General features: G+C 43.6%; 1 protein-coding gene across 3 annotated transcripts in view; it reads left to right on the plus strand.

Annotated features, from left to right (window-relative positions):
- The window catches only part of BCL2L14 (BCL2 like 14), a 40,983-nt gene extending 17,893 nt beyond the window's left edge, over positions 1–23,090 (plus strand). Inside the window, exons 3-8 of one of the 3 annotated variants that reach the window (XM_070619116.1) lie at positions 1,909–2,108; positions 8,455–8,897; positions 13,064–13,240; positions 15,343–15,413; positions 18,575–18,841; positions 22,288–23,090. In XM_070619116.1, the coding sequence (XP_070475217.1) occupies positions 8,462–8,897; positions 13,064–13,240; positions 15,343–15,413; positions 18,575–18,841; positions 22,288–22,326 (990 nt within the window). In that variant the 5' untranslated portion in view covers positions 1,909–2,108; positions 8,455–8,461 and the 3' untranslated portion in view covers positions 22,327–23,090. Of the gene's footprint in view, positions 1–1,908; positions 2,109–8,453; positions 8,898–13,063; positions 13,241–15,342; positions 15,414–18,574; positions 18,842–22,287 lie in introns of all 3 variants that reach the window. The other 2 variants (XM_008513527.2, XM_070619115.1) reach the window with 2 other exon arrangements.
- Positions 23,091–27,200: the final 4,110 nt, after the last annotated feature.

Genomic DNA, 27,200 nt, shown 5'->3' on the forward strand with positions numbered 1-27,200 from the left:
TATATTTTTTGAGGGATCCATCTGGCTGACATAAACACTCAAATCGGCTTAAGCAAAAAAAGCAGGGGCACAAGGAGTCTCCAGACACCAGGTGGCAAGTGGAGAGCTCCCAGGAACCAGGGCAGTACTCTCTCCTGCCCCCTGGGGTCCCAAGCTCTCCAATTCTCTCTTGATTAGTTCCTTCATCACTTTCTCCACCCATCAGCTTTTTCTCCTCTGCTGCATGGGACCCAAACAGGACCTCCCAGTTAAAACAGTTGAGGCTGGCTAGAATCTCTGTAACGCTATTCCAAATTTCTTGGACATAGAACTGAATTGGCCCAGCTTGGGTGGGCAAGACCACTTGTTGTCCAGTTGGATATAGTTAGAGGGGCAGGGCTCATTCCGTCCTGCTTGCTACAGGGGTGTAGCCCAGTAGGTGCATTATTGGGGGCAGCGTGAAAGGAAAGGGCAGTGGGCCAGGCAGACACCTGAAAGGTAGCCGACTGTTATTGTCATAGAAGGAAGGAAAGACACCACATCTTTAACAATATTTATCACTGAATGACCGGATCGCGGTGGTCTTTATCTTATGTAAGTCATTTTACGTTTTACAAACTTTCTCTAACACTGTGTATTTTTAGAATCAGGAGAAAAGCAGGTTTAGTTTTGTTTTTTAATATATAACATGTTTTGAGTCCTGTCCCTATTATGCGTCAGCTTGTTGGGTGTGGGCGGTGCCAAGTTGAATGATTAATGAAGATTCTCTGTCCTCAACCAGCCTGCCTCCTTGTACCAATTGTCCCTTCCTTGTGCCCATACTTACCTTGCCAAGACCTTGTGGGATTCTGAATGTTTCCACACCACTGTCATGGCATTATATAACCCTGAGCTCCAATAACAACCATAGTCCATACTAGGTGATTTAGTTATTGATTATATGCATTTGTCAATTCTTAAATTGCTTCAAATGAATATATCTCATCTTCCCAAAAAAGACTGTAAGTTTTTTTAAAAAAAGAATAACCGTTCTTAGTATTTCTTTAATGCCCCTTCAGTTGACTAGACTGGTGAATGTTATGCGCAACAAATATTAGTTTGCTAGTTAAAATTCACTTTGAGTCACAAAGGAACTACTTTCCCATAACCACACTTCATTTGGCTCTCAAGGATCTGTTTGCCCAATATTTAAATGGCCAGTTCTTCCCTTACTTTTTTTTGAAATTAACTTCAATTCCTCTTTCGCCATTCACACTTCCTTCATCTTCACATTTCAACCAGCCAGCACTCACGGTTTCAAGATCACAAGTATGGTCATAAATGTCTGTTTCAGTTAAGAATCTGGATAGAGTGGAAAATCATTTTTAACCGTTTCTTCTTTCATATACATAGGAAATTATATCCCTAAAATTGTGACATTCGGTCTTTAAATGAGTTTTTGTGGCTTCTTCTATGGCTGGGGTTGGATTCTGTTTTTAAAGTTTTTTCAGTGGTTCTATTTGAATACCATCTTTGAATCTCATAGGAGAGGTAACATGGTATAGCCTGAAGGCAGAAAGACCAGAGTTTGGATCTCAGGTCAACTGATAGGGACCGTTAGCAAGATACTTTACCTCTCTGAGCCTCAGTTTCCTCATCTGTAAAATGGGGATCATAACACTTGCCTCTCACTGTTGTTAAGATTAAACATGTGAGCAATATCTGTCACATATGAAGCAGTCAGTAAACGTTCGTTAAACTGATGAAATGGAAAGAAAGTAAAGAACTATCAGGAAAACACCCACATAATTGTCCCTAAGGGCAGTGAGACTCCTTGATAAATGATACAGAACTCCTTTTAGAGTTAAATTACATGGGCAAAGGTCAGTCCTTCCTCCAGTAAAAAGCCAGGGGCGGGGCTTAACAAGGAAGTGGTAATCCTTTCCTCAGCCTCAGTCCCAAACCTGAAGAGGCTACATCTGGATGTAGTCTTACATTGAACGAGCCTTCCTCAATGAGAAGCCAAGAAGACGTGGTGAAAGTTACCTCTTAAGTTTTCGTGGAGAGAGACTCAAATACAGAAATATCCCTCCTGACCTGATCCTTACCCGAGCTGCAGCCGGAGAAGCCACTGACAGCTTCGAGACCAGGTAACACCAGGAGGCACTGGTCTTCATTCTCAGCTGCCCAGGAGGACACAGTGTGTCTTGAGTCCTGGCTTTACTAATGAGGTGACCTAACTGGGGGAGACCTTTACTGAGTTTATTAAGTTCCTATTATGTAAGTCTCAGGAAGTAAAACAGGTTTCAAGGAAAGAGAAAGAAAGCTATTTAAGTTTCTCTTTTGCTACAGAAGGTTTGGGATGGTTAAGAATATATAAGTGGATGAAACATTTGTAACATTAAGCAGTCCTCTTCAGTGAGTATGTGACAAGGCATGTGATGACATGACAGCTGGTCAGTGGCAGGAGCCCATGGAGATGCTGACTCCCTCCCCTAGAGTAGGGATGGGGCTGAGGGTGGGAATCCCTGGGTTTGAGCCCAGAGTCTTGAGCTGTAGGAACTGTAGGAACTCAGGCACAAGGTCCAGTCCTGGCAGACCCCCGAGAGACTTCCTTGAGTACAAGCCCCGGATAAAAAGGGAAATTCCTCTCCCTCCTTTCTACAAAACTCCCTCCACTCTTGAGTTCCCTGCCCCCTTGTTCTTCACTCAGAGTCTTAGTCCTTTGTTACTTAATATGACCTAAGGCTCTGTCTCTCAGTTTAGATTCTACTGTAGGAAGTTAAGACGTTTTACCTCATACCTCACTTCACCCTTAGGATTAAAGAACCTGTCATGCTCAGAGATGACACACAGGGGAGAAAGAAGGAGACGCTCAAAGTTCTGAAGTTCGGGGGAGGAAAGAATAGGGCAGCCTCTGATGGGCATAAGGGGACACAGGGTGCTGAGGGGCAGGCTCAAGGCAACCAGACAAAATTTAGCTCAAAAGGTGTCCTGGGAACCTCCCTGGGGATGAGCATCTACACCCCTGAATTACACTCGGGCCTCGTCTATGCATCCAGGGCAATGGAAGTCAGCTCTTTGGCTGAGCCTGTTGCCAAGGGCTCCTCCACGCCCCTCACACCCGGGACAGGCCCTGCAAGGGGAACCTAGTGTGAGTTCTGTCCAGCTTACCCCGGCAACCTGTGGCAGCCTCTGTGAGTGGAACCACAGAGCACACGCTCGTGTTGTGTCCTCCGTGTGCTTATCCATTATCTGCCATGGGAAGGGAAGTGCAATCTAACCTCCACAAATGAAGCCAGGGCTAGAAAAATCCCCAAAGGGGTCTGGCCACAGCAGGAGTTTAGGCGCCGGTGGCCTTCTCAGGACAGCTGCTCCTCAGGACAGCTGCGGAGGCTGGGAGGACCTTGGCCATCCAGGGGGCTGGAGGGAAAGCACTCGGGGAAGGAAAAGAGGCCAATGAAAGAAGGCCTGTGACCTTGCGTTGGAGTGTAGGTTTGCCCTGGTTTGTTCTAGATAAGGAGAGGGTATGTAAATACACAGGAGAAGGGAGGGCTGTGTCCACTGAGTCACTGAATTAGAACGAGCTCGCAGGTCTCATTCCGGAGCCCATTCGCCCTCCAGGCCCTGAACCAACACCCAGGGCCCCCACCCAGGGCTTCCTGTCCAGAAACATAAACATAAAATTGACATGGAAGTGCCCATAAACCCCAAAGTTGGGCTTTTACTTTCGACAGGTGTGCCACACGAGCTCACACGGCTCTGAGACAAGGCTTGTCTCCACAGGGACCACAGCACGCCCCTGACCCACGACGAGCATGCGCAGGGGGACGACGCTGCACCTGTTCACTATGTTTCAGCATCTGAGCTAACACTGTCGCTTGAGCACTGCTGTGCTTGTGTGGCCCTCTCCTCCTTGGCTGGCCTGTCAGCTGGGCCAAGTACCCAGTGCCTGTAACCCAACAGAAATCTCTTCTCTCACCAAATGGAAGGCCTGTGTGCTCCATCTTGACCTCAATGGTTTCCCCCCTTTTCTGATGTTGCTCCTGAATCGGCATTTAGCAAACTTGTTTCTTAAAGAAGTCAGACCCTCCCTCCCTCCAACACCACTACACATACAAGCAGGCACGCATGCGCGTGCACACACACACACACAATTTTACAGTCCGCATACTACATTAGAAAGGTTTTGTTTATTTGTTCTTTAACTTACATGGAGGTTTCTTCAGAAGCATAGTATTATGGCTTGAGGAGAGGGCCCACCCTCCTACCCCAAGGACATACTTCCTGTCGGCCGTGCACTTCCTGCCTACAGCGTCCTGAGCTGCCCAATTTGAAAGGAAGCTTTGACTATACAACCTCGTAAATCCTCTCCTGACACAGTCCAGCTCTGGCGTCCTCCTGGCTCAGCCCCTTCAACGCCAAGTCCACTGCCTAGAGTTTGGACCACATAAGCTGCCCTCTCCTCACTCTTTCTGGCTCATTCTCTTGCTTGTCTCAGGTTGCTCAGTCTTGATTCTTGGTCCATTTTACTCGCTTACATGTACCTCAGCTCTCAATATTTCTCAGCAACATCTTTCCTTCACAGGGTAACCAGATTTGCATAAAAACACAAGACACCCAGTTAAATGTGAATTTCAGATAAACTACAAATACTTTTTTGGTATAAGTATGTCCCATACAATGTTGGGAGATACTTATACTAAAAAATTACCTGTTGTTGACCTGAAACTCGAATTTGACTGGACACGCTGCTTTTTACCTGGAAGCTCTATCATCACTTTTCATTCATTCATCAGATATTTGTGGAGAACTTACCACATGTCAGGCATTATGCTAGGTGCTGGGAAAGCTGGTCCCAGCTTCTGGGAGAAGACTGGGAGAGAAGTTCCAGTCTTCATGTCTTACAGGATATAAACTTTCTATACACACAATATATATATATAGGACTATAGGAAAGTAGAGGAAAAGAGTATGGATTTTGTGCTAAACCTAATATTTGCATGTCACTAGTTTCCTTAATTGCTGCATTTGAGCTTGCTTCTATAAACATATTAAAATTTATAGAAAAGGCACCCTATAAAAATAATATAATTTTAGCGAATAATGACACCAATATTTCTTGAGCATTTGTCATCGACTACGCCCTATTTTAAGTGCTTTACATATACTAATTCTTTATACTAATTCTTTTTATCCGCATACCATCTTGATGACGCAGGGGAGTTTTTCATCCCCATTTTACAGATGGGAAAGTGGAGGCACTAATAAATTAAGAAATATGCTCGGGTGCACAGCTAGTAAGCAGATGACCCAGGATTTGAACTAGGTCATCTGAATCAAGAGACCAGCGCATTAACCACTACTCTGTACAGACTGATGCTTGTATTATTATTTATGGTTTATGAAGGATTTTCACAGTTTGTTATTTAATCCTCCTATATAGTCAGCAAGTTGGATAATATGAATCACATTTTATAAATGGAAAAACTACACCTCACAGAGGTTAAGTGATTTGCCTGAGTTCCTTTACCACTAAGTATGAAAAGCAATTCTTCAACCTATCTTTTCATCCCAAATGTTGCGCTCACCCCAATAGACCATCCGAAAACTCCTTGGAGCTCTTCTAGAACAGTGTTGCCCTAAGTGGGTCTCATAAATATTATTTTAAATCAAATACTTGTTCAAACGCTTCAATCAAGCTCTAGTCTAAATGCTTTACAAATATTAAATCATTTCATCTTCCTAACTCGTTTCATCTTCATAAGAGTGTGAAATAGGTACCGTTTTAAACATGAGGGAAGTGAAGCATAGAGAGAGACGTCACATCACTGCTAGTGGTAGAGTCAGGATATGAACCCAGACAATCTCAGAATAGGAAAAAATTCCACAAGTCATTGTCCAGTGCGTTTTTGTATCAGGCATAATTGTTGTCACTGGGCATACAGCACAGAAAAAACAGCACACAAACATGCCTGTCTTTGTGGTACTTATATCTAGATAAACCGGAAGACCTGGCAGAAGATCCCCATGGCGTGTGACTTAACCCAGCACCGAGAGAGGGGTGAACTGCTCACCTGAGAGGATGCGTGTGGGGGAGGGTGGGAAGGGGGAGGCAGGAGGGTGGAAAAGATGGGAGGAGCACATGCTTTGCACAGATGTTGAAGTAACTCCTGACAGCGAAAGGTTGGCCATGGTGCATAGTGAGTGTGAAACTGGGAGAAGATGAGGGAAGGACTGTCGAAACCAAAGCCCTGGAACAGGACAAGAATGTGAACAGACAGAAGGGAGGAGGAAGCCTGGTGGTCATGCCCCGACTTTGCACCACAGCCCTCAAGCATTTGCTTATATTCAGTTACCTGAGCCGGGTTTGTGGGGCTTAGGAATCGTGTGAATGTGTCTGTGTGTGTAGTAGCCGTCTCAGGTTTTGCAACTCTGCCCTTGGCCACCCTGGGAAATCCATTTCTGTCCCCTCCATCTGCACCTGACGTCCTGGCATAGCCCGCTGCAGTCCCCTCCCGAACTCACCCAGCCAGGGCCCATGGCTTTCTCAGGGCCTCGCCAAGGAGCAGTTCTGCAGAGGAACAGCTTCTGTATCAGCCAGTGTGAACATCTTCCAAATAAAGGAGAGGAAACAAGGATGGAAACGGGAAGCATCCGGCAGGCTGGCAGGGGAGCTACTTCAGCCCCCACGCCTCCTTCAAATCGAATCGGAGGGCGAAGTTAGAGACAATCCAATGTGGAAACCGAGGACCAAGGGGGTTGAGTGACTGCCCAAGGACATTGCAAGTTAGAAGCTGAGCCAGCCCTGACCATCGGCCTCCAGACACCCAATCCAATTTAGCTGTACCTGTCACACTGCCTCCAGCCCTGTCTGCAGTCAGTGTCCCATCTTTGGGATGAGAGGGTACAGTGGAGAGAAAAGAAGGAATATGCCAGTCAATCCCATTAGTATCACTATACCTCACTTTATCACACCAGCTCACATGCCAAAAGACAGTCTTAAAGTAGGACAGTTAAGAGAAGGGAACACGATTAAGAGCCACATCCAGGACAGAGTCAGAGGGCCTGGGATGACAGTTGTACTAGAAAAAACATAATAGCTACCACTTTTGAGCTAGGTTCTGGATTGGGACTTCTAATGCATTATCTTGTACCTTCACAGTATTCCTGTAATACAACTATTATTATTTTCAATTTACCTATAGGAAGCTTAAGTTCAGAGAGGTGAAGTAACCTACCCCAGGTCACACAGCTCTAGTCAGTGGTATGGCCAGAATTTGAACTCAGGACTGTTAGACTGAGATGCCCAGCCTGTTTTCCAGTCCACCCACTGCCTATGAAATTTTAATCCAACAAGAGTTGGTCGATCTGGGCTTTCTGGCATCTGGGACGAAAAGGAAAATGTAGTCCTTAACACACAACAGAAGAAAGCAAAGTAAAACATTAACCAAAAAGAAATGATTTCCTAGCTGGAAACCAGAAAAACAGTTACATCATGAAAGCTTAAACCGAGCAAAATCGGTTTATTACGTCTATCTGGTTATTCATATGAAAATAAAGATGAAACCCCTCCATCCCTGTCATCTTAGTGCTGGTATCAATCTTTCTAAAACACGTCTGTGATCACATCACTCTCCACCCAAAACTTCGAAAAGCTCTCCGTTGCCTCCACCAGTGCCCTTCAAACTTGTAAAAAATAGCAGGATTTTTTTCATATGAAATCTCACATGGAATGCCAAATACGGCAAGAAACAGAAGCAAACCTCTACAAGCTAAAGCAGAGGGTAAAGAAAGGAGAGAGGATAGAAGGACCAGGGACCCCAGACACTGCCCTCTCCCTAAGTGGCCTCCCCCTTTGCCCACTTACTTCTCCCAAGAAGACTTTTAACCGCCCTCCACGGTCTAGGCTCCTTTTGAAATGTACTGATCAATCAACATGAGAAATTGCAAAGCTTTCAGCCCAACATTCAAAGGCCCCCCTAATGGGGCCCCGAATGCCATTTCACTCATTGTCCCTCCGCATCCTTGAGCCCCAGCTATCCACAGCCACATGCTTATTCTATACAGTTCTCTCACCACTCTTCAAACACATCCTCAGTTCACCCATGGTCTACCCTCTGCCCATCCTGTTCTTAGCCCAATATCCATCCACCGGTCTAAACCCTTTGTATCTTTCAAGGAGCCTTCATTCACCCTATCGGTAGCTCTCCATTCCTCCTCCAGCTCCCACATGGGCTGCCTGCAACTCTGTTCCAGCTCCTAGCTCACTCTCTGTTTGGAGTTATCTATGTGCATGCCTCTCTTCCTCATCTCTTTAAGATGGGACTTTCAGAAAGAACCCTGGCTTTTCCATCTCTGATTACCCCCTGCCTCTGAGCACAAACAGAATAGGTGCTCAATAAATGCTTATTGAGTTTTACCTCTGTCTCTCCCAACCTACAAAGAGCAGATTGCCCACAGGTAGAAGGATGCATGTGGACTTTGTTGTTGCAGGCCCGCCATGTGCACCACCAGTGCATGTGACCTGGAGGAGATCCCCCTGGATGATGATGATCCAAACAGCATAGAATTCAAAATCTTGGCGTTCTATGTCAAACAACATGTCTTCAAGAACACCTCTACTGTCATCTCACCAAAGCCGCTGAGAACAAGAAGTTTGTCCCAGAAAGTAGTGGCGAGTTGTTCAGAAAACGATTCATGGACACAGGTGCCGTGGCCTTGCAGAAATTCCAAATCCAGTGAGAAGACTATAAACCTTGCCAAGAAAAAGTCTTCTTGGAGAACACTCTTTGGAGTCATAGAGAAGGGGGAAGATGCACAGAGCTCACCTACAGAGGTCTACGCTCAGGGTAGAGGAGTAGCGGAATATCAGGGTCCTCGCAGTCGGCAGTCATCGAGGTCCCTTTCTAATGTGGAACAGTCCTCAGAGAACGAAGGTAAGCTTTTGAGAATTCCTTCCGTCCCACAACCGAATCTTTCTCTCCTCTGTGTGCATGTTCATCTCCTCCCAGCTAGTAATGTGGCCTTAGGCAGGCACTCATTGTGCCTCAGTCTCCCAACTTATAAAAATTCAATAATAATTGCCCTACATTTCTCAAGACTGAGTAGAAAAGAAGAGGATGGCAGTGAAGTGTGACTGGACTGGTTTTCTCGCTCCATGGTCTATAAATAATCTTGCTGCCCAAATTCCCAATCCTCTGTGCCAGAGACCAATCTAAAGGAGAGTCCCAGACAGGGGCTCAGGCTGCCACTCTTCCTAAGGTAAGTCAACTCACGTCTCTGGGCCTCTGTGTTTCCATCTGTATACTGGAACATCCCTCCCGCCTCTTACGGTGGATGGAAATATCAGGTAGCTGTATACAAAAATACTTTTCAAAGTATAAACCACTCTAAAAAAAAGAACTGAGAAGCATTTTGACAAAAATCTTCCCTCAGTGAGACAACATACTTATGTTGAATAAAAGATTTTCACAAAAGGCTTTATCATGGAGCATGGCCCTTCATCCACAGACCTTGGCATAAGCATCTTCTTCCCCTACAACAATGCCCCGTGCCCAAAGCCCAGTGCCCGATGCCCAGATTTTAAAAGAAACCCCCCCCTCCTGCTGGGCTGATTGGACTGTGTAACTTGTCAGTAATTAGTCAACAGGTGGCAGTAATGTCTCAATTTTAAATGCTGTGACTGACGTGGACAACTTTAGATCATTCACTATGATCAAGGAAACTTCCATGTCCCATTCGACAGAGAATTTGGGACAGGAGAAGTTAGGGTCGGATTATCTGGGGCGCTCCTCCTCCCCGCAGTGGTACAGCAGACTCCTTCTGCTGGGGGTGGTGGCTGAGCTCTGGAGCAAACAACAGTTTGGAGGCACCTAAATAGGCTTTTCTGCTTGGCCTGGTCTCTGGACTTTGCCAGGAGACAGAGGACGATTTTACAGACTCTCGTCTTCTAGCTTTCCTGAAATAAATGATATTCTGTATTTCAATATTATGGAAGTATCATTTGACCTTTTTTATTTTCTAAAACTTCACAAGCTCTATATAGATATACAGATATCCCTAAAAAAGTAGAAATTATTACTTCCTAAGGAGGCTTAGCTTTAAACATTTATGTACAGAGCATCCTCTCTTCCCACGTTTCTCTTTCCTCTCTTTCTTGTTAACTATCTGGGTGGTTAGCAGGTTTCATGTCAGATGTGACTCATGAGAGCCTTGCATTCTATTTCTATTTTGCCACATAGAAATCAGAGCTCAGCAGGTGGCTTCACCTGGGTTCTTTTAACTAAAGGTCACAATTTAGCCTGAGCTGCCATTTCCAGGACTCAGACACCAGGCTAAGTGAGAACTATGAGGTTATGTCCCAGGATGAAAATTTAGTAGCGAGAGGCCTTAAAAGTAGAAAAATGAACATCGACGCCAAATTTAGAAACTATCAACCCAAGTTCTTTTACTCTTGAATCTTGGTTTCCCCACAGTTATGATTCGCTACATGTGGAATGTTGCAGTTAAGATTAGGTTCAGCAACATATAGTGGAAAACTCAAATAACTGTGGCTTAAATAATAAAGAGAGACCATAAAAGAAGACCAAAGTTGGGTAGCCCAGGCCTGATATGGCAGCTTCCCAGTCATTAGAGATTCTTATTCTGTCCTTCCTTAGCTAGTGGCTTCCAACCTTATATTCCTTATATTCCAAAGTAACTGCTGGGACTCCAGCCATCATGTCTACATTTCAAAGAAGAAGAAAGAGGAAGCAAAGGAAGAACAAAAGGGTGTCTCCTTTCTAGATAATTCAGCTCTCTTTTAGAGAGCATTCTTAAAACTGCACCCAACTTTTCACATCTCATTGGTCACGCCCTACTGCAAGGGAGGCTGGGAAATGTAGTTTTTTCAGCTGGATCCATTGTTACTTCTGACACTTCAGGGGTCTGTTACTAAGAAAGGAGGAAATGGAAATTGTATGGGAAATAGTCTCAACTATATGGAAATCTCTCCCAAACTCCCTGCCCCATCCCTTTAAAACAAATGCCTCAGGCCAAAGGCTGACTGGCACCTTCCCAACCCTGCTCTGCTTTTCTTCTTGGCCCCACAGTGACCCCCTAAAATAGACTTGAAAGGATGGGCAGTCTTTCTGTTCTCTCCCCAACCCCATCCAATCTTCCTTTGCCTATCAGATGGGACCAACTCTGACGAGAAGGGAAAATTAAGGTATTCAAGATGGGAATCTTGACTAGAACTAGCTCATCTGAGTCAAAACGTGTTTGCTTTTAGTTTTTCCTGCACGTATTTCATCTGCATCCGTCCTTCCATGCCCACCAATTCATAGAAAATGAACCACCGTACACAGGTTAGTCAGATTGGGTACTTCTGAGCCTGCTAGTGGTCTTGTGATTGCCCTGCCACATGGTGGGGGCTGGAGGGTGAGGATGAGGGAGCTTGGGGGCCATCGTCTGCCTCCTTTAAGTGCAAGATGGGCACACTGTGACTTCCAGTGGAAGAGCCATGCGCTGGTCACCCTAGACAGGCTGCACAAGGCCTGAGAGGTAGAAAATGTAAGCGTTCCTTTCCCATCTCCTGCGGACACAAGGGAAGGCTCCCACTGGCTTTGGGCTCCAGCCTCTTGCCCTTTCCTTGCCAGGGGCCATGGATGGCCAGCATTCAAGAGGAGGCTGGTTGGGCTGCAATAAGGTGATTTAAGAGTGGAAAGCATATTTGGTTTGGTTGTTAAAATGGGAAGGAACAGCATTGATCCCTGTCTCCTTGACCTGTCCAATTTTTCTCTCTGTAATTCACTTGTGTTTTTGAACCCTATGGACGGAGCATGAGAAATATGGCTTTTTAAGGAAGCCATAGTGTCTTTTTTTAAAGGAAGGCGTATGGACACAGCATTAGTTCCCATGGCCTTTCAGTGAATGCCCCGAGGGATGAAGGGCGAGCACCAAAGCTTTCGTGCTATGGAAGAATCCAGGGAAAGAGGACCAGAAATCACCTTGGCAGCTCCACAGATGTCAAAACCTGCTTTTCACGTGACACAATCCCTCCCGGGACCCAGGCCTTGCCCCTCTCATCTATCCTGTTTTACAAAGCCCAGGACTTCCCCCTGGCACCCCCACCCTTCCAGCCAAAACCCCGCTCTGTCACTTTCTTCAAGTCTTGTGAATTAAATAGTGTTGTTTTTCAAACATTACATGATATGACTGCCCCATAGGGTATCAAAGCCAGTGTTTGTACCAGCTTCTGAAAGTTAACAACTTAATGACAAAATGACAATGCAAATTTTACTCCTGAACAACTCAGCGACACTGCCTGCCCTCTCCACTCATCCCTGACCAGGGGCAAAGCTGACATCTTTCACAGGCTATGACAGTCATTGGGCCAATACCATTTAAACCTTTATGTCCCAAAATACCTTATTCTATAGTTAGTTGTGCAAATAAGTGACTATAAATTCTGAACTATAAATTCTTGAAGGCCATGGGTTGCACTCTATGCATCCTTGTGGACCTATCAGCTTTAATTGGATGTTTCCCAGTAGACATTGAGGAGAGAGAAGACATGTGACCATACGAGCTAGGGGAGTTCCGAGTTTACTTGACAATGGGCTTGAGTAATGAACATGGCCTGAGAGCAGACATATTTCTCTTTCCTCAGTGACCAACCCCCAAAGGCTTGTCAACTACTGAATGCCTTCCTATGCACATAAGGGCCAGCTCTCCAAGATATAAAGGATGTCTAAGAAAAAAAAGAATAAAAATAAAAGCATAATGAGCATTCCCTCAAGCAAAGAACTAAGCACTCCCTTTTGTGTTTCCTCCTTTGCAAAGGGGAAAGGGGACCCTAATTTTGCAAGACTTCAAAAAGAGGGTGCAGAAGGGCAATTGTTTCAAGGTGGCAATCATTCCTCTGTGTATCCCCCACCCTTCCCAGCCTCTGCCAGGCAACTGCCAGTGCTTTGTGAAGAATGGGCCTCCCGCCTCCACACACTCCCAGGCAGTTTCCTCTCACTCTGGGCTGGTCTTTTCATTTCCGGCAACTGTGCATACCAATGAGCTAGACAAGGTTCTTCTGAGAGGGGCCTCTCAGCATCATTTTGTCTTGTTTCAGCTGTGGATCCCAAAGTTGTCTCCATTGCCAACCGAGTTGCTGAAATTGTTTATTCCTGGCCGCCTCCAGAAGAACCCCGGAAGAATGGAAGACGCGCCAAGCTTGACGGGTCTATTAAACTGGGTTACCCCCCTCAGCCCGAGTGCTCCCAGTCTACAGCTGCAAGCGCCAAGAAAGGTAAACTTCCCTTCTGAGTGTTCGTGTGGGGTTGGATGTTTGCCAGGCAGAGGTATATGAGCATTTATGGATTTATTTAGCTCAGGGCTCTGCAACTGGAGAATCTCTGCTGACCCGGACCAAGGGCATGACAGCAACGTGCTGGAGGCAGTGGCCTCTAGTTTAAGAGACCAGCCCAAGCTCAGGTGTGTGTGCCAGGAGATTGAAGCAACATACCCAGCTCACCACTAAGTCCAAAGAAAAGTCTCCCGCTGAGGGAGAGGGGCAAGTACAGAGCATGCACTCAACCTTGTCCACAGGGGGAAATGCAGTATTAGATGTGACCATGGTAGCAATGGCCAAGGACCAGTTTGCTCATGGGAGTACTTGGGGTGTAGATGGAATGTCCACCCAGAGATTTGTAATTTAATATTGCCTTGTGTTCCTGTGAAAAAGAAGCGGGTTGTCAGACACCAGGTCTGGTGCAGAATATGAAGCAGAACTGAGAAGTAGTGACCCAACTGGGTCAGTTGTCACCAAAACAGTAGCAATAGCTAGGACTGTAGATCCCATCAGACTGGCAGGACTTCCGGAGCTGAGGGGAACAGGACCAAGTGCCACAGGAAGAGAATTTCAGTCCCAAATCTCTCACTAACCATGGCCCTCGCTCATGGCTCTTTCCTCAAATTCCAGTGGAGGATGAGGAGCAAAGGTGACATATCACATGACATGTCACAAAGGTGGCATGCTGGTTGGCAGCATGCCAAAGCACAAGGCAAAAGTCCTCCCTCCAAAGGTATTGCTGTCTCCCAAACCCGGAAGCAGAGTGGTGGGTCTGTCCACCCGGTGCTGTACTATTGGAACCACAAACTATGCCAGGGCCTAGAGAGAGGAGCCAGAGGAGAGGAGAGCCCTCTGAGTCTGAGAAAAACAAAGCATCTCCACTTATCGCCATCTCATGTGTGCTGGGCAAGGTGAAGCAACACCCCAAACCAAGCTAAAGCTAAGACTCTCATCCTCTGTGCATGTGAGAAATTCGGGCCACTCTTACAGCAACGTTCCCAGACAGGGGCAGCAGCAGGTAAAATCTACACATGGGCGATGGAAACACACATTCTTTCTTCTCCCAGGTGACTTCAGTCTCAGACTTCCCACCTACCTCTTACCTTGCCCTTCAAGAGACCTTCTTGGGACGTGATGTGCTGGATTAATTTCCTGGCACCTCTTTCCCTCTTACCTGGGACAAACATGAGGACTCAGTGACTTCAGAGATTGTGCCAACAGCAAAAAAGTGCTGTTCTCTCTGTAACTGGCTTTTCTGTTTGGATTCTGTTCTATAGCAATGACCATTTTCATCAAATTTAGTTGTTAGCATGTTTTCAGACAAGAACAATCATACGCCACCTCCCCCATTCCACTGCACACACAACACACCAACTGTGGCCATCTTTCTATCTGCCGTGTTAGGCTTTGAAGTGGAAGAACTTCCAAATTTTATTTACTTATACCCCACCTTGTTGTAAAGACACGGCATACAAAGTATAAATTTTAAGATAAGGTTTCGATAAAATAAATCAAGTTTGAAAGATAATGTAAAAAGAAAATAGCAGGAAAATGGAATGAGTTTAGTTTCAAAACTGCAGGCCAGGAAGACAGTACTGCCTCCTAGATAGGACCACAAATTTGTCTCTACACCTTCTAGCAGCTAGCACAAGGGGGAACATGATCAAATAGGAGATTTACGGTGTCCATATGGAAAGGCACCCTCTGTTCAGGAGAAGCCTAAAGACCAGAGAGATACTTCTCCTAAATATCTTTAAAGATAGGATCATATGTAGTGCAACTCACATCAACAAAATTCTTACAGCAAATGTAATGATGAATTTCATGGTGAGAATTGGGGGGCTGAGAGAAAAAAGGAGAAAAAAAGGAAAGAGGGCACTGTAGGAGAGGGTGTGTGGAAGGGTTTGTGCCTGAACAAAGAGGTGAGGCAAAATTTAATTTGCTAAGAATTACAAAGCAAGCACACTTCTTCCTAATATCTAACCAGACAAGCATTGTTACTGGAAAAATTTAAGATTTTTTTTTCCTTAAAAGAAATAACTGGAATTTTCCCCTGACAGATGAAGAAGACCAAAACATAGCCAAAATCGTTGAGCTGCTGAAATATTCAGGGGATCAGTTGCAAAGAGAGGTAGGGAGCTTCTTGAACAAATGTGATTTCTTTCTGCGCCCGCACACTGGGACATGAGAACAGAATTGTACCCCAGGTTGTATGCCTTTTCAAAGTTCTGGTTTCCACTTAGTCCTAAATTTTATTTCCCTTGGAGTGAAAATTCTTCATGCTGGCAGCATCTCAAAAATGAATCACTTTGGAAAACATAAGTAAACCTTCTGGAGCCTCCTTGGAATTTTTGGAAATGAAAAAAGTAACTTTGTTATTGCAAGAAAAGACACCAATATAAATTAAAACTTGCTGAATAGAATTATTAATCTAGTTCCCCGTGTAACTGATCCTCAGGGAAGTTTAGACTCTCGCATTTGCCCTGCAGCCTGGATATCTGTGTCCCGCAGCTGCTCAAGGCTGGCGTCCTTACTGAAACCTCTCCCTAGAATGTCTGGACTGTTCTTAGCAATTCAGCCAGGGAGGAGGGTTAGCGTCACTTGGAGAACTTTGGATTTCCTGCCATTTAGAAGTGGAGACCCACCATTCCGATAGGGAACACGTGAGAGTTGCCTTCAGATAGAGTTGGTGAGCGGGCCCCCACTAGAGTCGGAAGAGCTTCTGAACACAATCTCTTCCGCGTCCACCACCCGCAGACTGCTGAGTAGTCTCCTGGGCTGGCCTGTGGACCCATTCCCTTGTTTTGCCAGGGTCCATGGGGAAGAAGTCAGGCCCTCTGGGGCTTCTGCAGGAGGGGGAAACAGCACTAACTGACCAGCCTCCCTACCCTAATAACAGCATGCTCAGCGGCTCCTCTCTCAATGCCTTTGTTAGAGGTGCGCCCTGAGGATGGTGCAGGAGGGTGAAGGTCATGGGAGATGGTGCCGAATGAGAAATAGTGAGAAAACTGGGGATATCAGACTAAAGAAAAGAGAAGGGGGTGTGTGAGCTTTGGGGCCATAAGTAAAGGATGGATAGGGGCGCAGAGGAAGCAGAAAATAGAACATGGTGCATGATTTAAGGACACCCTGTGTTTCCCCAGAACTAACATCAATGGGTAAGAGTTATTGGGCAATTGATTTCTCCCCATTTTAAGAATGAACTTTCTAGCACTTAGGGCTGCCTATCAAAGCCAAGGGCTGCCTTGTGAAGGAATGATCTTCCTGTCACTAGAAGAATTTCAAGTAGAGGCCAATAACCAGCCAGCAGTTCAGTACATGAACTGCAAGGGATCCCTTAGATATCCTCGAGGATTTTTTACATCTCGAAGGTTCTATGGCTCTTGGGACAACCTCCTTCCTGGCCTTCCTAAGCAGTGACTTGCAGTAGGTCAGGGAGCCCAGGGATGGGAGGAGGTATGAAGGTGACTCCTCCAGTGATGAAGAGAGATGCTTTCATTTTCACCCCACAAATTACCATTTTAAAAAACCTCACTATGCCTGAGGCACTCTCTTGATGATTTGGGGCAATACTTTCCATTATTTATGTGGAAAGCGTGGTTTTTGTTCCCTTTATGTGGTTCCCCAGTAAAGGACTGTGGTAGGAACACCGAAGGTCTGACTTGTGCTGTGTGGGTGTGAGTTCCCACTAGAGTGGGACAGTGACATGGGGAGGGGCCCCACCATGGCCACAGAGGTGAACAAAGCTGCCCATCCCTGAGAGCACATGTGGGCTCACCCTGCACCTCCGTGAGAGGTCAAAGAGCAGGTGCAACCAAAGCGGGCAGGGGTACTCTGTGGAAGGCGTTTCTTCCTGGCGTTTGATTCTTTCACTGTTCTGGCAGAGTGCAGGCTTCCAGCCACCCACTGAGGTTTTGAGTCTAACTTCTTCAACTGGTCACTGATTAGGAGCAGCCCATTCTTGGTGTGGAGGACGCTGGTCATTCCTGCTTCAGATTGATAATTCCCATAGGCCCCTGCACCTCCCAGAAGTTGGGGGGTGAGCTGGGCTCATAAAATAACACCACTCCACCAAAATCTTTACATAGCATCTGACTCATCCGCAGAATATCCCTTTTAGAAAGAATATTTGTTGCAAATCTGCTCAGCACATCATTCCTCAAGGACAGAACTAGAGGATTTTCAAACATTTAGTCCCTGCTCACTACAGAATTTCTGTTTTCACATGACAACCATCATATTAACAGATATTGCAAGGATGGCTTTATAAGGAGGATTTATGACACAAGCTCTGATTTTTCAAAAGAAGTAGAGGCAGTACTGATTTTTTTAAAGGTACGGTAGTCCAAAGGAGGTAAAGCAGAGAGACATAAGGTTCAAGAGAGGGATATAAGGGGCCAACCCCACGGCCAAGTGGTTAAGTTCGTGCGCTCCACTTCAGCGGCCCAGGGTTTCCCCAGTTTGGATCCTGGGCGCAGGCCATGCTGAGGCGGCATCCCACATGCCACAACTAGAGGGACCCACAACTAAAAATACACAACTATGTACCGGGGGGCTTTGGGAAGAAAAGAAAAAATAAAATCTTAAAAAAAAAAAAAAGAGAGAGGGATATGAGGTAAAATATAATAATGGAAAGAAATCGGTGGATTTGTTTGTTTGGGTTTTTTTTAAGTGAATATATGCACCTCAGGGTGTCTTCCCTGACGCCTCTGTGCTCTGGTAGCATCCTGAAAAATGACTAACATTTCGAGAGCACTTCTCCATGTCGGGCACTATGCAAAGTGTTTCACTCAGTTACTCTCTAGTATAAGTACTGTCATCATCCCAGTCTAGAGAAGACAGACCTGACGCTGAGAGGTGAAGTGATTTCCCTGAGATTCTACAGCTAGTAAGAGGTGGAGCAGGGGTTTGAGCCAAGACAGTGATTTCCAGGCTTTGAATTCTGTCCTTTACACGACCTCTAGCAAAGCACTTGGCACGATATTGCAATTGTCACTAGACTGTGAGCCCGTTGAGTGAGGCCTGGGTCTTAATCACCCGCAGTACCTGCCCACTGTAAGTGCTCAGAAAACGTTTGCTGAATGTCGAATGAATGGGCTGGTCAGTTTTATCACTTGTTTGTCCCAATGAAAGAAATTCCCAGAGCAGGAACATGCTCCATCCAGTTCTGCAGGGTGCTGTGCTAGAGTCCAGGGTTTTTCCCTTGGGTATTTCAGTGGCCCACTGTTGACCTGGGGAGACTGCCTCACTGGGCCAAGCAGCTCTACTGAAGGCTTATTCTCTTGTACGCAGCTGGAGAGAGAGAAGGGTTTGATGAACAGCTTCCAGGATGGGCTGGCCTACTCTGATTTCAAGACCATTACCGACCAGTTCCTAAGGGGTGTGGACACCAGGGGAGAATCCGAGGTCAAAGCTCAGAGCTTTAAGGCCGCTCTCGCGATAGACGTCATGGCCAAACTCACTGCCATCGACAACCACCCCATGAATAGGGTGCTGGGCTTTGGAACCAAGTACCTGAAAGAGAACTTCTCACCCTGGGTCCAGCAGCATGGTGGATGGGTAAGTGCATCCTATTGAAATATGAGTCTTCCCAGAACTCAGAAGAATGGGGTGGAAAGTTTTTTGTTTTTTTTTTTAAAGTGAAGGGAACACATCTGTGAAGCAGTTCTCATGGGTTTAGGACACTTAAGTGACAAGAGATTTATCCCATTGATGGGAACATATTTTTAGTGATTATCTTCATCATCAATAAATATTTACTGAGCTTCCAAAGGGCATGTAGGGTATGTGTGTGGGGAGAGAGGGACTGGTCAGCTGTAACAGGAAATGAAGAGATGTTGAGATATAAAATGTTTAGATAGATATAATTTCTGTTTTCACAAATTTTGCAGGCACTGGAAGTCTGGCAGTGAGACAAGGAGAGGCAGATACTTCCCCATCCTCTCAGATGCTGACAGGGTGTGGGGCTAACACTCATGCAGAGATTCAGTGTTCATGACACTTTGTCATTGCTGCTTGAACCCAGACATTTTGACAGGGACATTTCGATACAAACTAAAAAGCAAACAGTTAAATTTTCATCTGTTTTTAATTATCTGATATTAGGCAAAACAGACATCTTCACCCCTGTGCCTCAGCCTCAACCTCTCGCCCATCCTTTATCCCCATCCTTTGAGATTTCCTTAAAAGTGCTGTGTTCAAATGGCCTCATAAGGTCAACCTTGTCAAAACGCCTTACCCCAGGGCTTTAAATCTCAGCAAGGCTAGGGCATTTTTGTCTGTTCAAGTTGCTCCTCAGAAGACACACCTTTGCCCCTCATTATCCTTGGTCCTCTTTCCATTAGAGTGGTCCAGGGGCCAGCAACAAGTATGAGTCTGCTCTAGGCATGGCCAGCATGACTCTGGGGCCTCCAAACAGGTTTAATCTCTTGGCTCCCAGAGGGAAAGTGCAGCTGATCTTCTGAAGTGCCCACCATGGTCTTCAGTGGCTGCCCATTGGGCTTACCCAGTCTTCTGTTCTTTCCTATTTTTCACTTTTGCACCAGATATGATGGCCCTTAAGTAGCTGATCTGAACAACTAGGGCTCTTAAGTATTCTAAATTTGAGCAGCCTTAACTTATGCTGAGGATGGATTCCACATCATTTCAGCGTCAATTGTTCTTCCGTCCACGACTCCCTCCGGTCCCTCCTCTGCCCCAGAGCCTTTCCTGACCACTCCAGCTCAAGGTCCTCGCCAGCCTCTGCCCTCTTACTAAACTTCACGGTTGCACCACAATCATATACAGGAAAACACCATCACTGTTGGGCCTCTTGATATTTTTTTCCAGAGAGATTATAAGCGCCAATTGGGTTCACAATGAGATATCATTTCATACCCATGGTATGACTAAAATAAAAAAGACAAGTGTCAGTGAAGATGTAGATAAATTTGAACCCTCATACACTTCTGGTTGGATTCTTTTTTTTTAATAATTTTTTTTAGTTTTAATTTTTGTTTTTATAGCAGTAACACTGGATTATAACATTATATAACTTTCAGATGTACATCATAATATATTTCAAATTCTGTGTAGATTACATCATGTTCACCACCCAAAGACTAATTACAATCCATCCCCGCACACATGTCCCTAATCACCCCCATTCCGCCCCCCCTCCCTCCCCCCTCCCCTCTGGTATGCTGGTTGGATTCTAAAAGGGTCCAGTCCCTTTGGAAAACAACTTGGAAGTTCCCCAAAATGTCAAACATAGAGTTACCAATTCCACTCTTAGGTATAAACCCCAGAAAATTGAAAACAAATGTCCACATAAAAACGTGTACATGAATGTTCATAGCAGCATTCATTATTCATAATAGCCAGAGTGGAAACAACCCAAATGTTCATCAATGATGACTGGAAAAACCAAATGTGGTATATCCACACAATGGAATATTATTCAGTCATAAAAGAGAATGACGTCCTGACAGATGGATGAACCTTGAAAACGTTATGCTAAATGAAAGAAGTCAGACAAAAGGACCATATATTGTATGATTTCATTTATATGAAATGTCCAGAATAGGCACATTCATAGAGACAGATTAGTGGTTTCCTGGGCTTTGGGGAAAGGGAATGGGTGAATGACTGCTAATGGATGAGGAGGTTTGTTTGTAGTGATGGAAATGTTCTAAAATCAGATAAAGGTGATGGTTGCATAATTCTATGAGTATGCTAAAAGCCATTGAATTATATACTTTAAAAGGATGAATTTTATGGTATATTTCAATAAATGTGTTATGACAAATAGCAGTTCTAATTCTAGTAAGCAAATAAAAAGAGGAAAGAAAAAAGACGATGAAAGTTTTTATTTACTTATTTTTTAATTTTGCTGCCGGTACCAGAGAGAAAATCTGTTCCAATCAGAGAAAATAGATTGTTTGGTAGAAATAATAAAGGGAATTTTCAAAGGCTTTAAAAGTTGATGGCACCAGTTCTTTATCATTTGTAGTTTCAATTCAGAATTTATTAGGTTACTTTTCCAGGTCATGATAAATCCTAATCTTAAGTCTTGGCCATAGTTAGGTTTAATTTGGAGCATGTAGCTGGAAATTGGGAGGAGGAAAAAGGAGAGAGAAAGGACTATTTTTTCCAAAATGACAAAGAAAGAGTTGCAAAAAATAAAGAAGGATGTTGATAAAAGAATATTTAGGAGTTGATATGAGCTATGAAAGTGTGAAGGAGATGGGGATTGAGACCTGAGCTCAGTCTCCCTAAACAGGAAAGATGACATGAATGGCAAGCCTCCATGGCCTTCCATTGGCCCCAGGTATTTTGGTGGCTCTCTGGGGTGTCCTTGTAGCAGTGTGGAAGGAAGAAAACTATTCCCAGGCACAAGCTTTCCAGGAGTTCAGGGTTACTAACTATCTCAGTATTTAATCTTCCCAAGTGAACTGCAAATCTGGGAGGGCAGGATTACATATTTTATGCTCTTTTTACCTCTCATAATTCCCATTACACAGATGTTCAGCCAATACTTGTAGAATGAGTCAATCAATCAAATGAATGAATAGCAACTTTATCTACCAAGCATGCTGAATAAGCTACTATGAGATTTTAATTGATTCCTTGGCCCTTTTTCCTCACTGTAGAGCATGGTTCACATAGTTAGCCTGCAATCCTGCAACCTCACCCACTCTACAGCACTGTGAAAGGAGAGGTTTGCAACCTCCGTAGTCATTAACCTTGCAGTATCTACTCTTTTGAATTTTCAGTACAGAATCAAAGCCTTTTCCCATGGAGCCTGTTAGCCCTGGAAGTGCAACCTAAGTCCTTAGCTGATGTTTTCCTTTCAGGCATACCACAGATGCCAGTCACCTTTCCAAACCCTCCCCCAACCCAAACACAGTCTCCAAGCCTCAGGCCATGCCTGGGATAAGACAGCAGAGTTAACAGGCATATGTTTTCACTTCAACAGTGAATCAAACTTGGAATTTTAAGAATCTATTTCTCTTTTTCCTTTCTAGGAAAAAGTATTTGGGATATCACATGAAGAATTAGACTGAAACATCAGAAGATTTGTAATCTGGAATACTCATCGTCCAATTGTGGTCCTGTGTACATCAGTCTCAGCATAGACCAAGGGAGAAAATTAAAATGCACAAGGCAGATGGAGCATTGAAGTGTTCAAACACATTATTCCTGTGAGTCAGGAGGCATCAGGAGATGCCTTGTTCGTCTCCAGCTCATAGAATGTAGTAGCATGGTCCTTGACATCCATGTTTTTCAGGCCCTCCATTGAGTGTGTGAGGAAGTCTAGAAGGACAAGTGGCAATTTTCCTTTCAAATGTTCAGGACAGAAACCATCCTACTGCCCCTGCTAGCTGCTTTACAGAAAGTGTGTTACAGGTATTGGCTGATCTCATAAGGGCGAAATGACAAATCGTGCATGTGATTACTCTTTGGTTTCTGGTACTATTTATTTTTTAAACTACACTTGGGATGGCCTAATAATGACATTGTTTCAAGCTTGCCTCTAGGAAGATGTTGCTGTTCATGTTAGTAGACATAGCTCAAAGAGACTCTTGAATTTACTACTGTAGACACTAGTTTAGGGAGATACTGCCATATCTGCCTTTTTGACTCACTTCTCTGGGAAAATTCTTTGGCAGTTTGAAAAACATCCACTTGGGAAAAACAATTACTCCTACCACCCACAACTCTCTCAGTGACCCCACCTCTACTTCTCAAGGTCTCTGGGATTTTCTTTGTTATTTCTTGAGGTAGTGTAATAATTAGTACCTGGTAAAATAAATATGTGGAAAGACAACTTATGATGTGGAAAGAGAGAATGTTTACAAGAGAATGGTTAAAATAAGTAATAAGTAATAGTACTAAGATTTCTGTAAGGATCAGATGAGTTAATTCATCGAAAGTGCTTACAACAGTGGTTGGCATTTGGCGCTCAGGGTTCACTTACATTCACTATTAGGCACTGCCCTCAGCTCAGCTGAAAATTTCCTCTCCTCTCAAAGCAGTCACTGATTGTTTTTCTGAAATTGATACTGTTCAGAATGAGGTTTTCTAGTAAGTGAAATACGTTACATAGAAAATGTTTAAGACACACAACAATTTTAAAAAATACTGTCAAATTATAGAGTCTTACAAATTTCTGGATCCCTAGCATCCAGCATGAAACCTGATGAAAAATGGATGTTTAATAACCTCTGATGAAGGTTGATAAACCTTTGAATAAATGGATGAATTAATGAGACACACTTTCAGCTCTGAGGGAAAATTGGACTTATCTATGATCGCATGTTTCACTACCCTACCCATCTCAATTAAAATGAGTTATTCTCTTTTACTTTCTTCCCCCACACTGAAAGGCATAAATGTTGGGGATAAAGGAGTCTCTTTTTACGGATGGAGACCAGACCACCTCTTCTTCCACTTTGACCCAACCATTCCAAACTATTTGCATCGCCCAAATGTATTATGCAAACTTGCACCTCTGAGCCTTCATAACAGTATTTTCTCCCCTTGGATTGTTCTTGTCTTCTGCTCTTCTTCCCCTATTTCCACTAATGCAACTAACTCCAGCCCATTTTTTACAAATTTCCTCCTTCATTTTCTCCGGAAGCATTTGCTAACCCTCCCTTGGCCACCATGGGGCTACATTTGGATGCCTTTCCTCATAATGACGCTCCGTAACACTCTGTATATAGATATTATACTTAATACATAAGAATACCATAAGAACTAGTCTTTCACACTGGATTGTGAACTCTTTTGTAAACAAGCATTATGTCTAATTTAACTTGAACTTTGTAAACCTGATACCTGGCGTATTTTTAGTGTACAACTGTAGAGTCATACCCTCGCCTCACTGCTATACTCTGTAAATCAGTAAGACTGGAGTATGGCTCAAGTTGCATACTGTTTTAACAAGCTCTCCAAGTGTTCCAATATCATCTGTAGTTTCCAGCCAAGATGAAGTAATAGTGACTGAATTTAATCTTCTACTTAAAACAACTGAAAAAATGGATAAAATGTATGAAGAACAGTTTTCAAGATGTTGTGCATCAGGTAATAAAGGACTGGTCCCTGAGAGATGAGAAACAAAGTGAGCCCTGACTGCCCTGGAGTAGTGCAGGTAGTTTCCAGGCTGTGTTGGAAGGAGGAGAACTCATGCAGGTCTCAGCAGTCTCCCTGAAGAGAGAAGATAGAGCCCAGAAGTCCAGGAAGGCTAAGGCAGCTAAAGTTTGCAAGTCAAATAATGGAGAGAAGAGAATGGCACACAAAGCTCCAGAGGTCAGAAGACAGGTCCCCTCAAGTTTTCAGATGAATACTGATCAATACATGCATGTGAAGACATTACCGAAGGCTTGTGAAAGAACCACCTGAAAATATTAAGGGGAACATTTTCCAAAACTCACAATGGGCTGAGAGTAGTGCCTATTTCCACTAGTAAGAATGGAAAAATTTCAAGATTTGCATGGCAATAGGTAGAATACTCCAAAGAATTTTGCCTCAGTAGTGGGAAAAAAATTAGCTCTAGACTAAACATTCTTCTGATTCTGCCCAACAAAGATAAAGAGCAAGAACCAAAAGGATTAAACTGTTATCAAGTAACATAGGTATGTTCCAAAACAAAGCTCAAGAATCTTTATAGGATCACAAAAATATCCAACATCCAACAAGGTAACAGTCACAATGTCTGGCATCCAATCAAAAATTACAAGGCATGTAAAGAAGCAGGAAAATGAGACCCATAATGTGGAGAAAAATCAAGAAAAACCACCTCAGAAATGATACAGCCAATAGAATTACTAGACAAGCACATTAAAACTATTATAATTGTATTCCGTCTGCTCAATAAGCCAAAGGAAAGACTGAACAGGTCAAGTACACATAGAAATTATAAATATGACTCAAATCAAACTTCTAGAGAAGAAATCTATAATTCTGAGATGAAAAATACACTGAGATGTTGTAGAAGAATAGATAGGTAAACTTGAAGACAGAGAAATAGATCCAAAATATAACACAGAGAAATGAGACTGGGGAGAAAACAACAGAGCAACAGTGAATTGTGGGATGACTTTTACTGGCTTATTATGTGTAATTGGAGTGAAGATTTTCCAAATTTGATGACAATTATAAATTCACAGAACCAAGAAATTTAATGAACCCAAGCACAGAAAACATGTAGAAAATTACACTAAGCCACATCATAAATTGCTCAAAGCCAGTGATAAAGAAAAAAAATCTTAAAAGTAGCCAGAGAAAAAGGCATATTACATAGAGAGAAACAAAAAAATGAAAGAAAACCTTTCTTGGGAAACAACACAAGAAAGAAGAAAGTGGAGTAACACCTTTAAAGTATCAAAAGAAAAAAACCTTTCAACAAAGAATTCTATAACCAACAAAAAGATATTCAAAAAAGGAAGGGGAAATAAAGACTTTTTGAGATGTGCAAAAGCTAAAAGAATTCCTCACCAGCAGAATTGAGCTAGAAAAAATGTTAAAGGAAGTCCTTTAAGCAGAGAGAAAATCATAACAAATAGACCTACAGAAAAGAAAAAGCACTGGAAATGATAAATATGTGAGTAAATATAAAAGGCTCTTTTTTGTATTTAAATCTCTTTAAAAGATAATGGGCCATTTAAAGGAGAAATAATAACGTGTTGTGGTATTGTGGGGATTATAACAGGTAGAATAGAATGTATCAGAATAATAGTACAAAGGCTGAGAAGAGAGAGATGGAAGCATAATTAGAAGGTTCACTATATGTGAAGTGCATAATTTCAATTGAAAGTAGACTGTGGTAAAATGTATACTATAAATCTAAAAAACCACTAAAACATATACACACACACACATTCACACAAGATTACAACTAATTAGTCAACAAAGGTGATAAAATGGAATCATAAAAAATAGCCCCCCCCCAAAAAAAAAATGGAAAAGGAGAACAAAAGACAGACAAGATGGAAAGAAAGCAAATAGTAGGTTTGTATATTAAACCAGACCATACCAATAATCACAACAAATGAAAATGGTCCAAACATCCCAATTAAAAGGCAGAGATTACTGGATTAGATTTAAAAAAAAAAAAAACCACACGGAGGCATATGCAGTCTACAAAAAACCACTTTAAATATAAAGACATGATTATGTTAAAAGTCAAAGGATAGAAAAAGAAAAACCATGATAACACTAATCAAAAGAAAGATGGAGTGACTATATTAATATCAGTCAAAGTAGGTTTCAGAGCAAAGATATTAATGCTAATTAACATTGTCACTTAATAATAATAAAAGAGTCAATTCATCAAGAGGACATAACAATTTTATTGTTTACGCATCTTCTGGTGTGTGTTTTTTTCCACCACCAAGAATTCTCCAACACTAGCTGGGTATCCTACAATTCAACTCAATTCTGACACTATCTGCCTGGGGATAGTGTCTGATGTCACAGGTTAAGGGTTCAGTCCCATGAGACTGGCTCCCCCTACACACTTCAGACACCAATTACAAGTCCAGATTGTCATCTGGGCTTCTGGCCGACAGGCTATAAATCAGAAGTTCCCAAGAGCCCTTCCTTGGGTGCAATTAATTTGCTAGAACAGCTCACAGAACTCAGAGAAATATTTTACTTACTAGATAAAAGGATATATCTCAGGAACAGCCAGATGGAAGAGCTGTATACGGCAAGGTATGGAGAAAAGGTCATGGAGCTTCCATGTCTTCTCTGAGCACGTCACTCTCGTAGCACCTCCATGTGTTCACCAACCCGAAGATCTTTGAACCCCACTCTTTTGGGGTTTTACAGAGGTTTCATTACAAGGCATGATTGATTAAATCATTGGCCAATGGCAATTGATTCATCCCCTGCCTGGAAGTTGGAGGAGGGGGTGTGGATTGAAAGTTCCATC

This window comes from Equus przewalskii, chromosome 5 (genome assembly GCF_037783145.1).
Source record: "Equus przewalskii isolate Varuska chromosome 5, EquPr2, whole genome shotgun sequence".
NCBI classification, from domain to species: domain Eukaryota; kingdom Metazoa; phylum Chordata; class Mammalia; order Perissodactyla; family Equidae; genus Equus; species Equus przewalskii.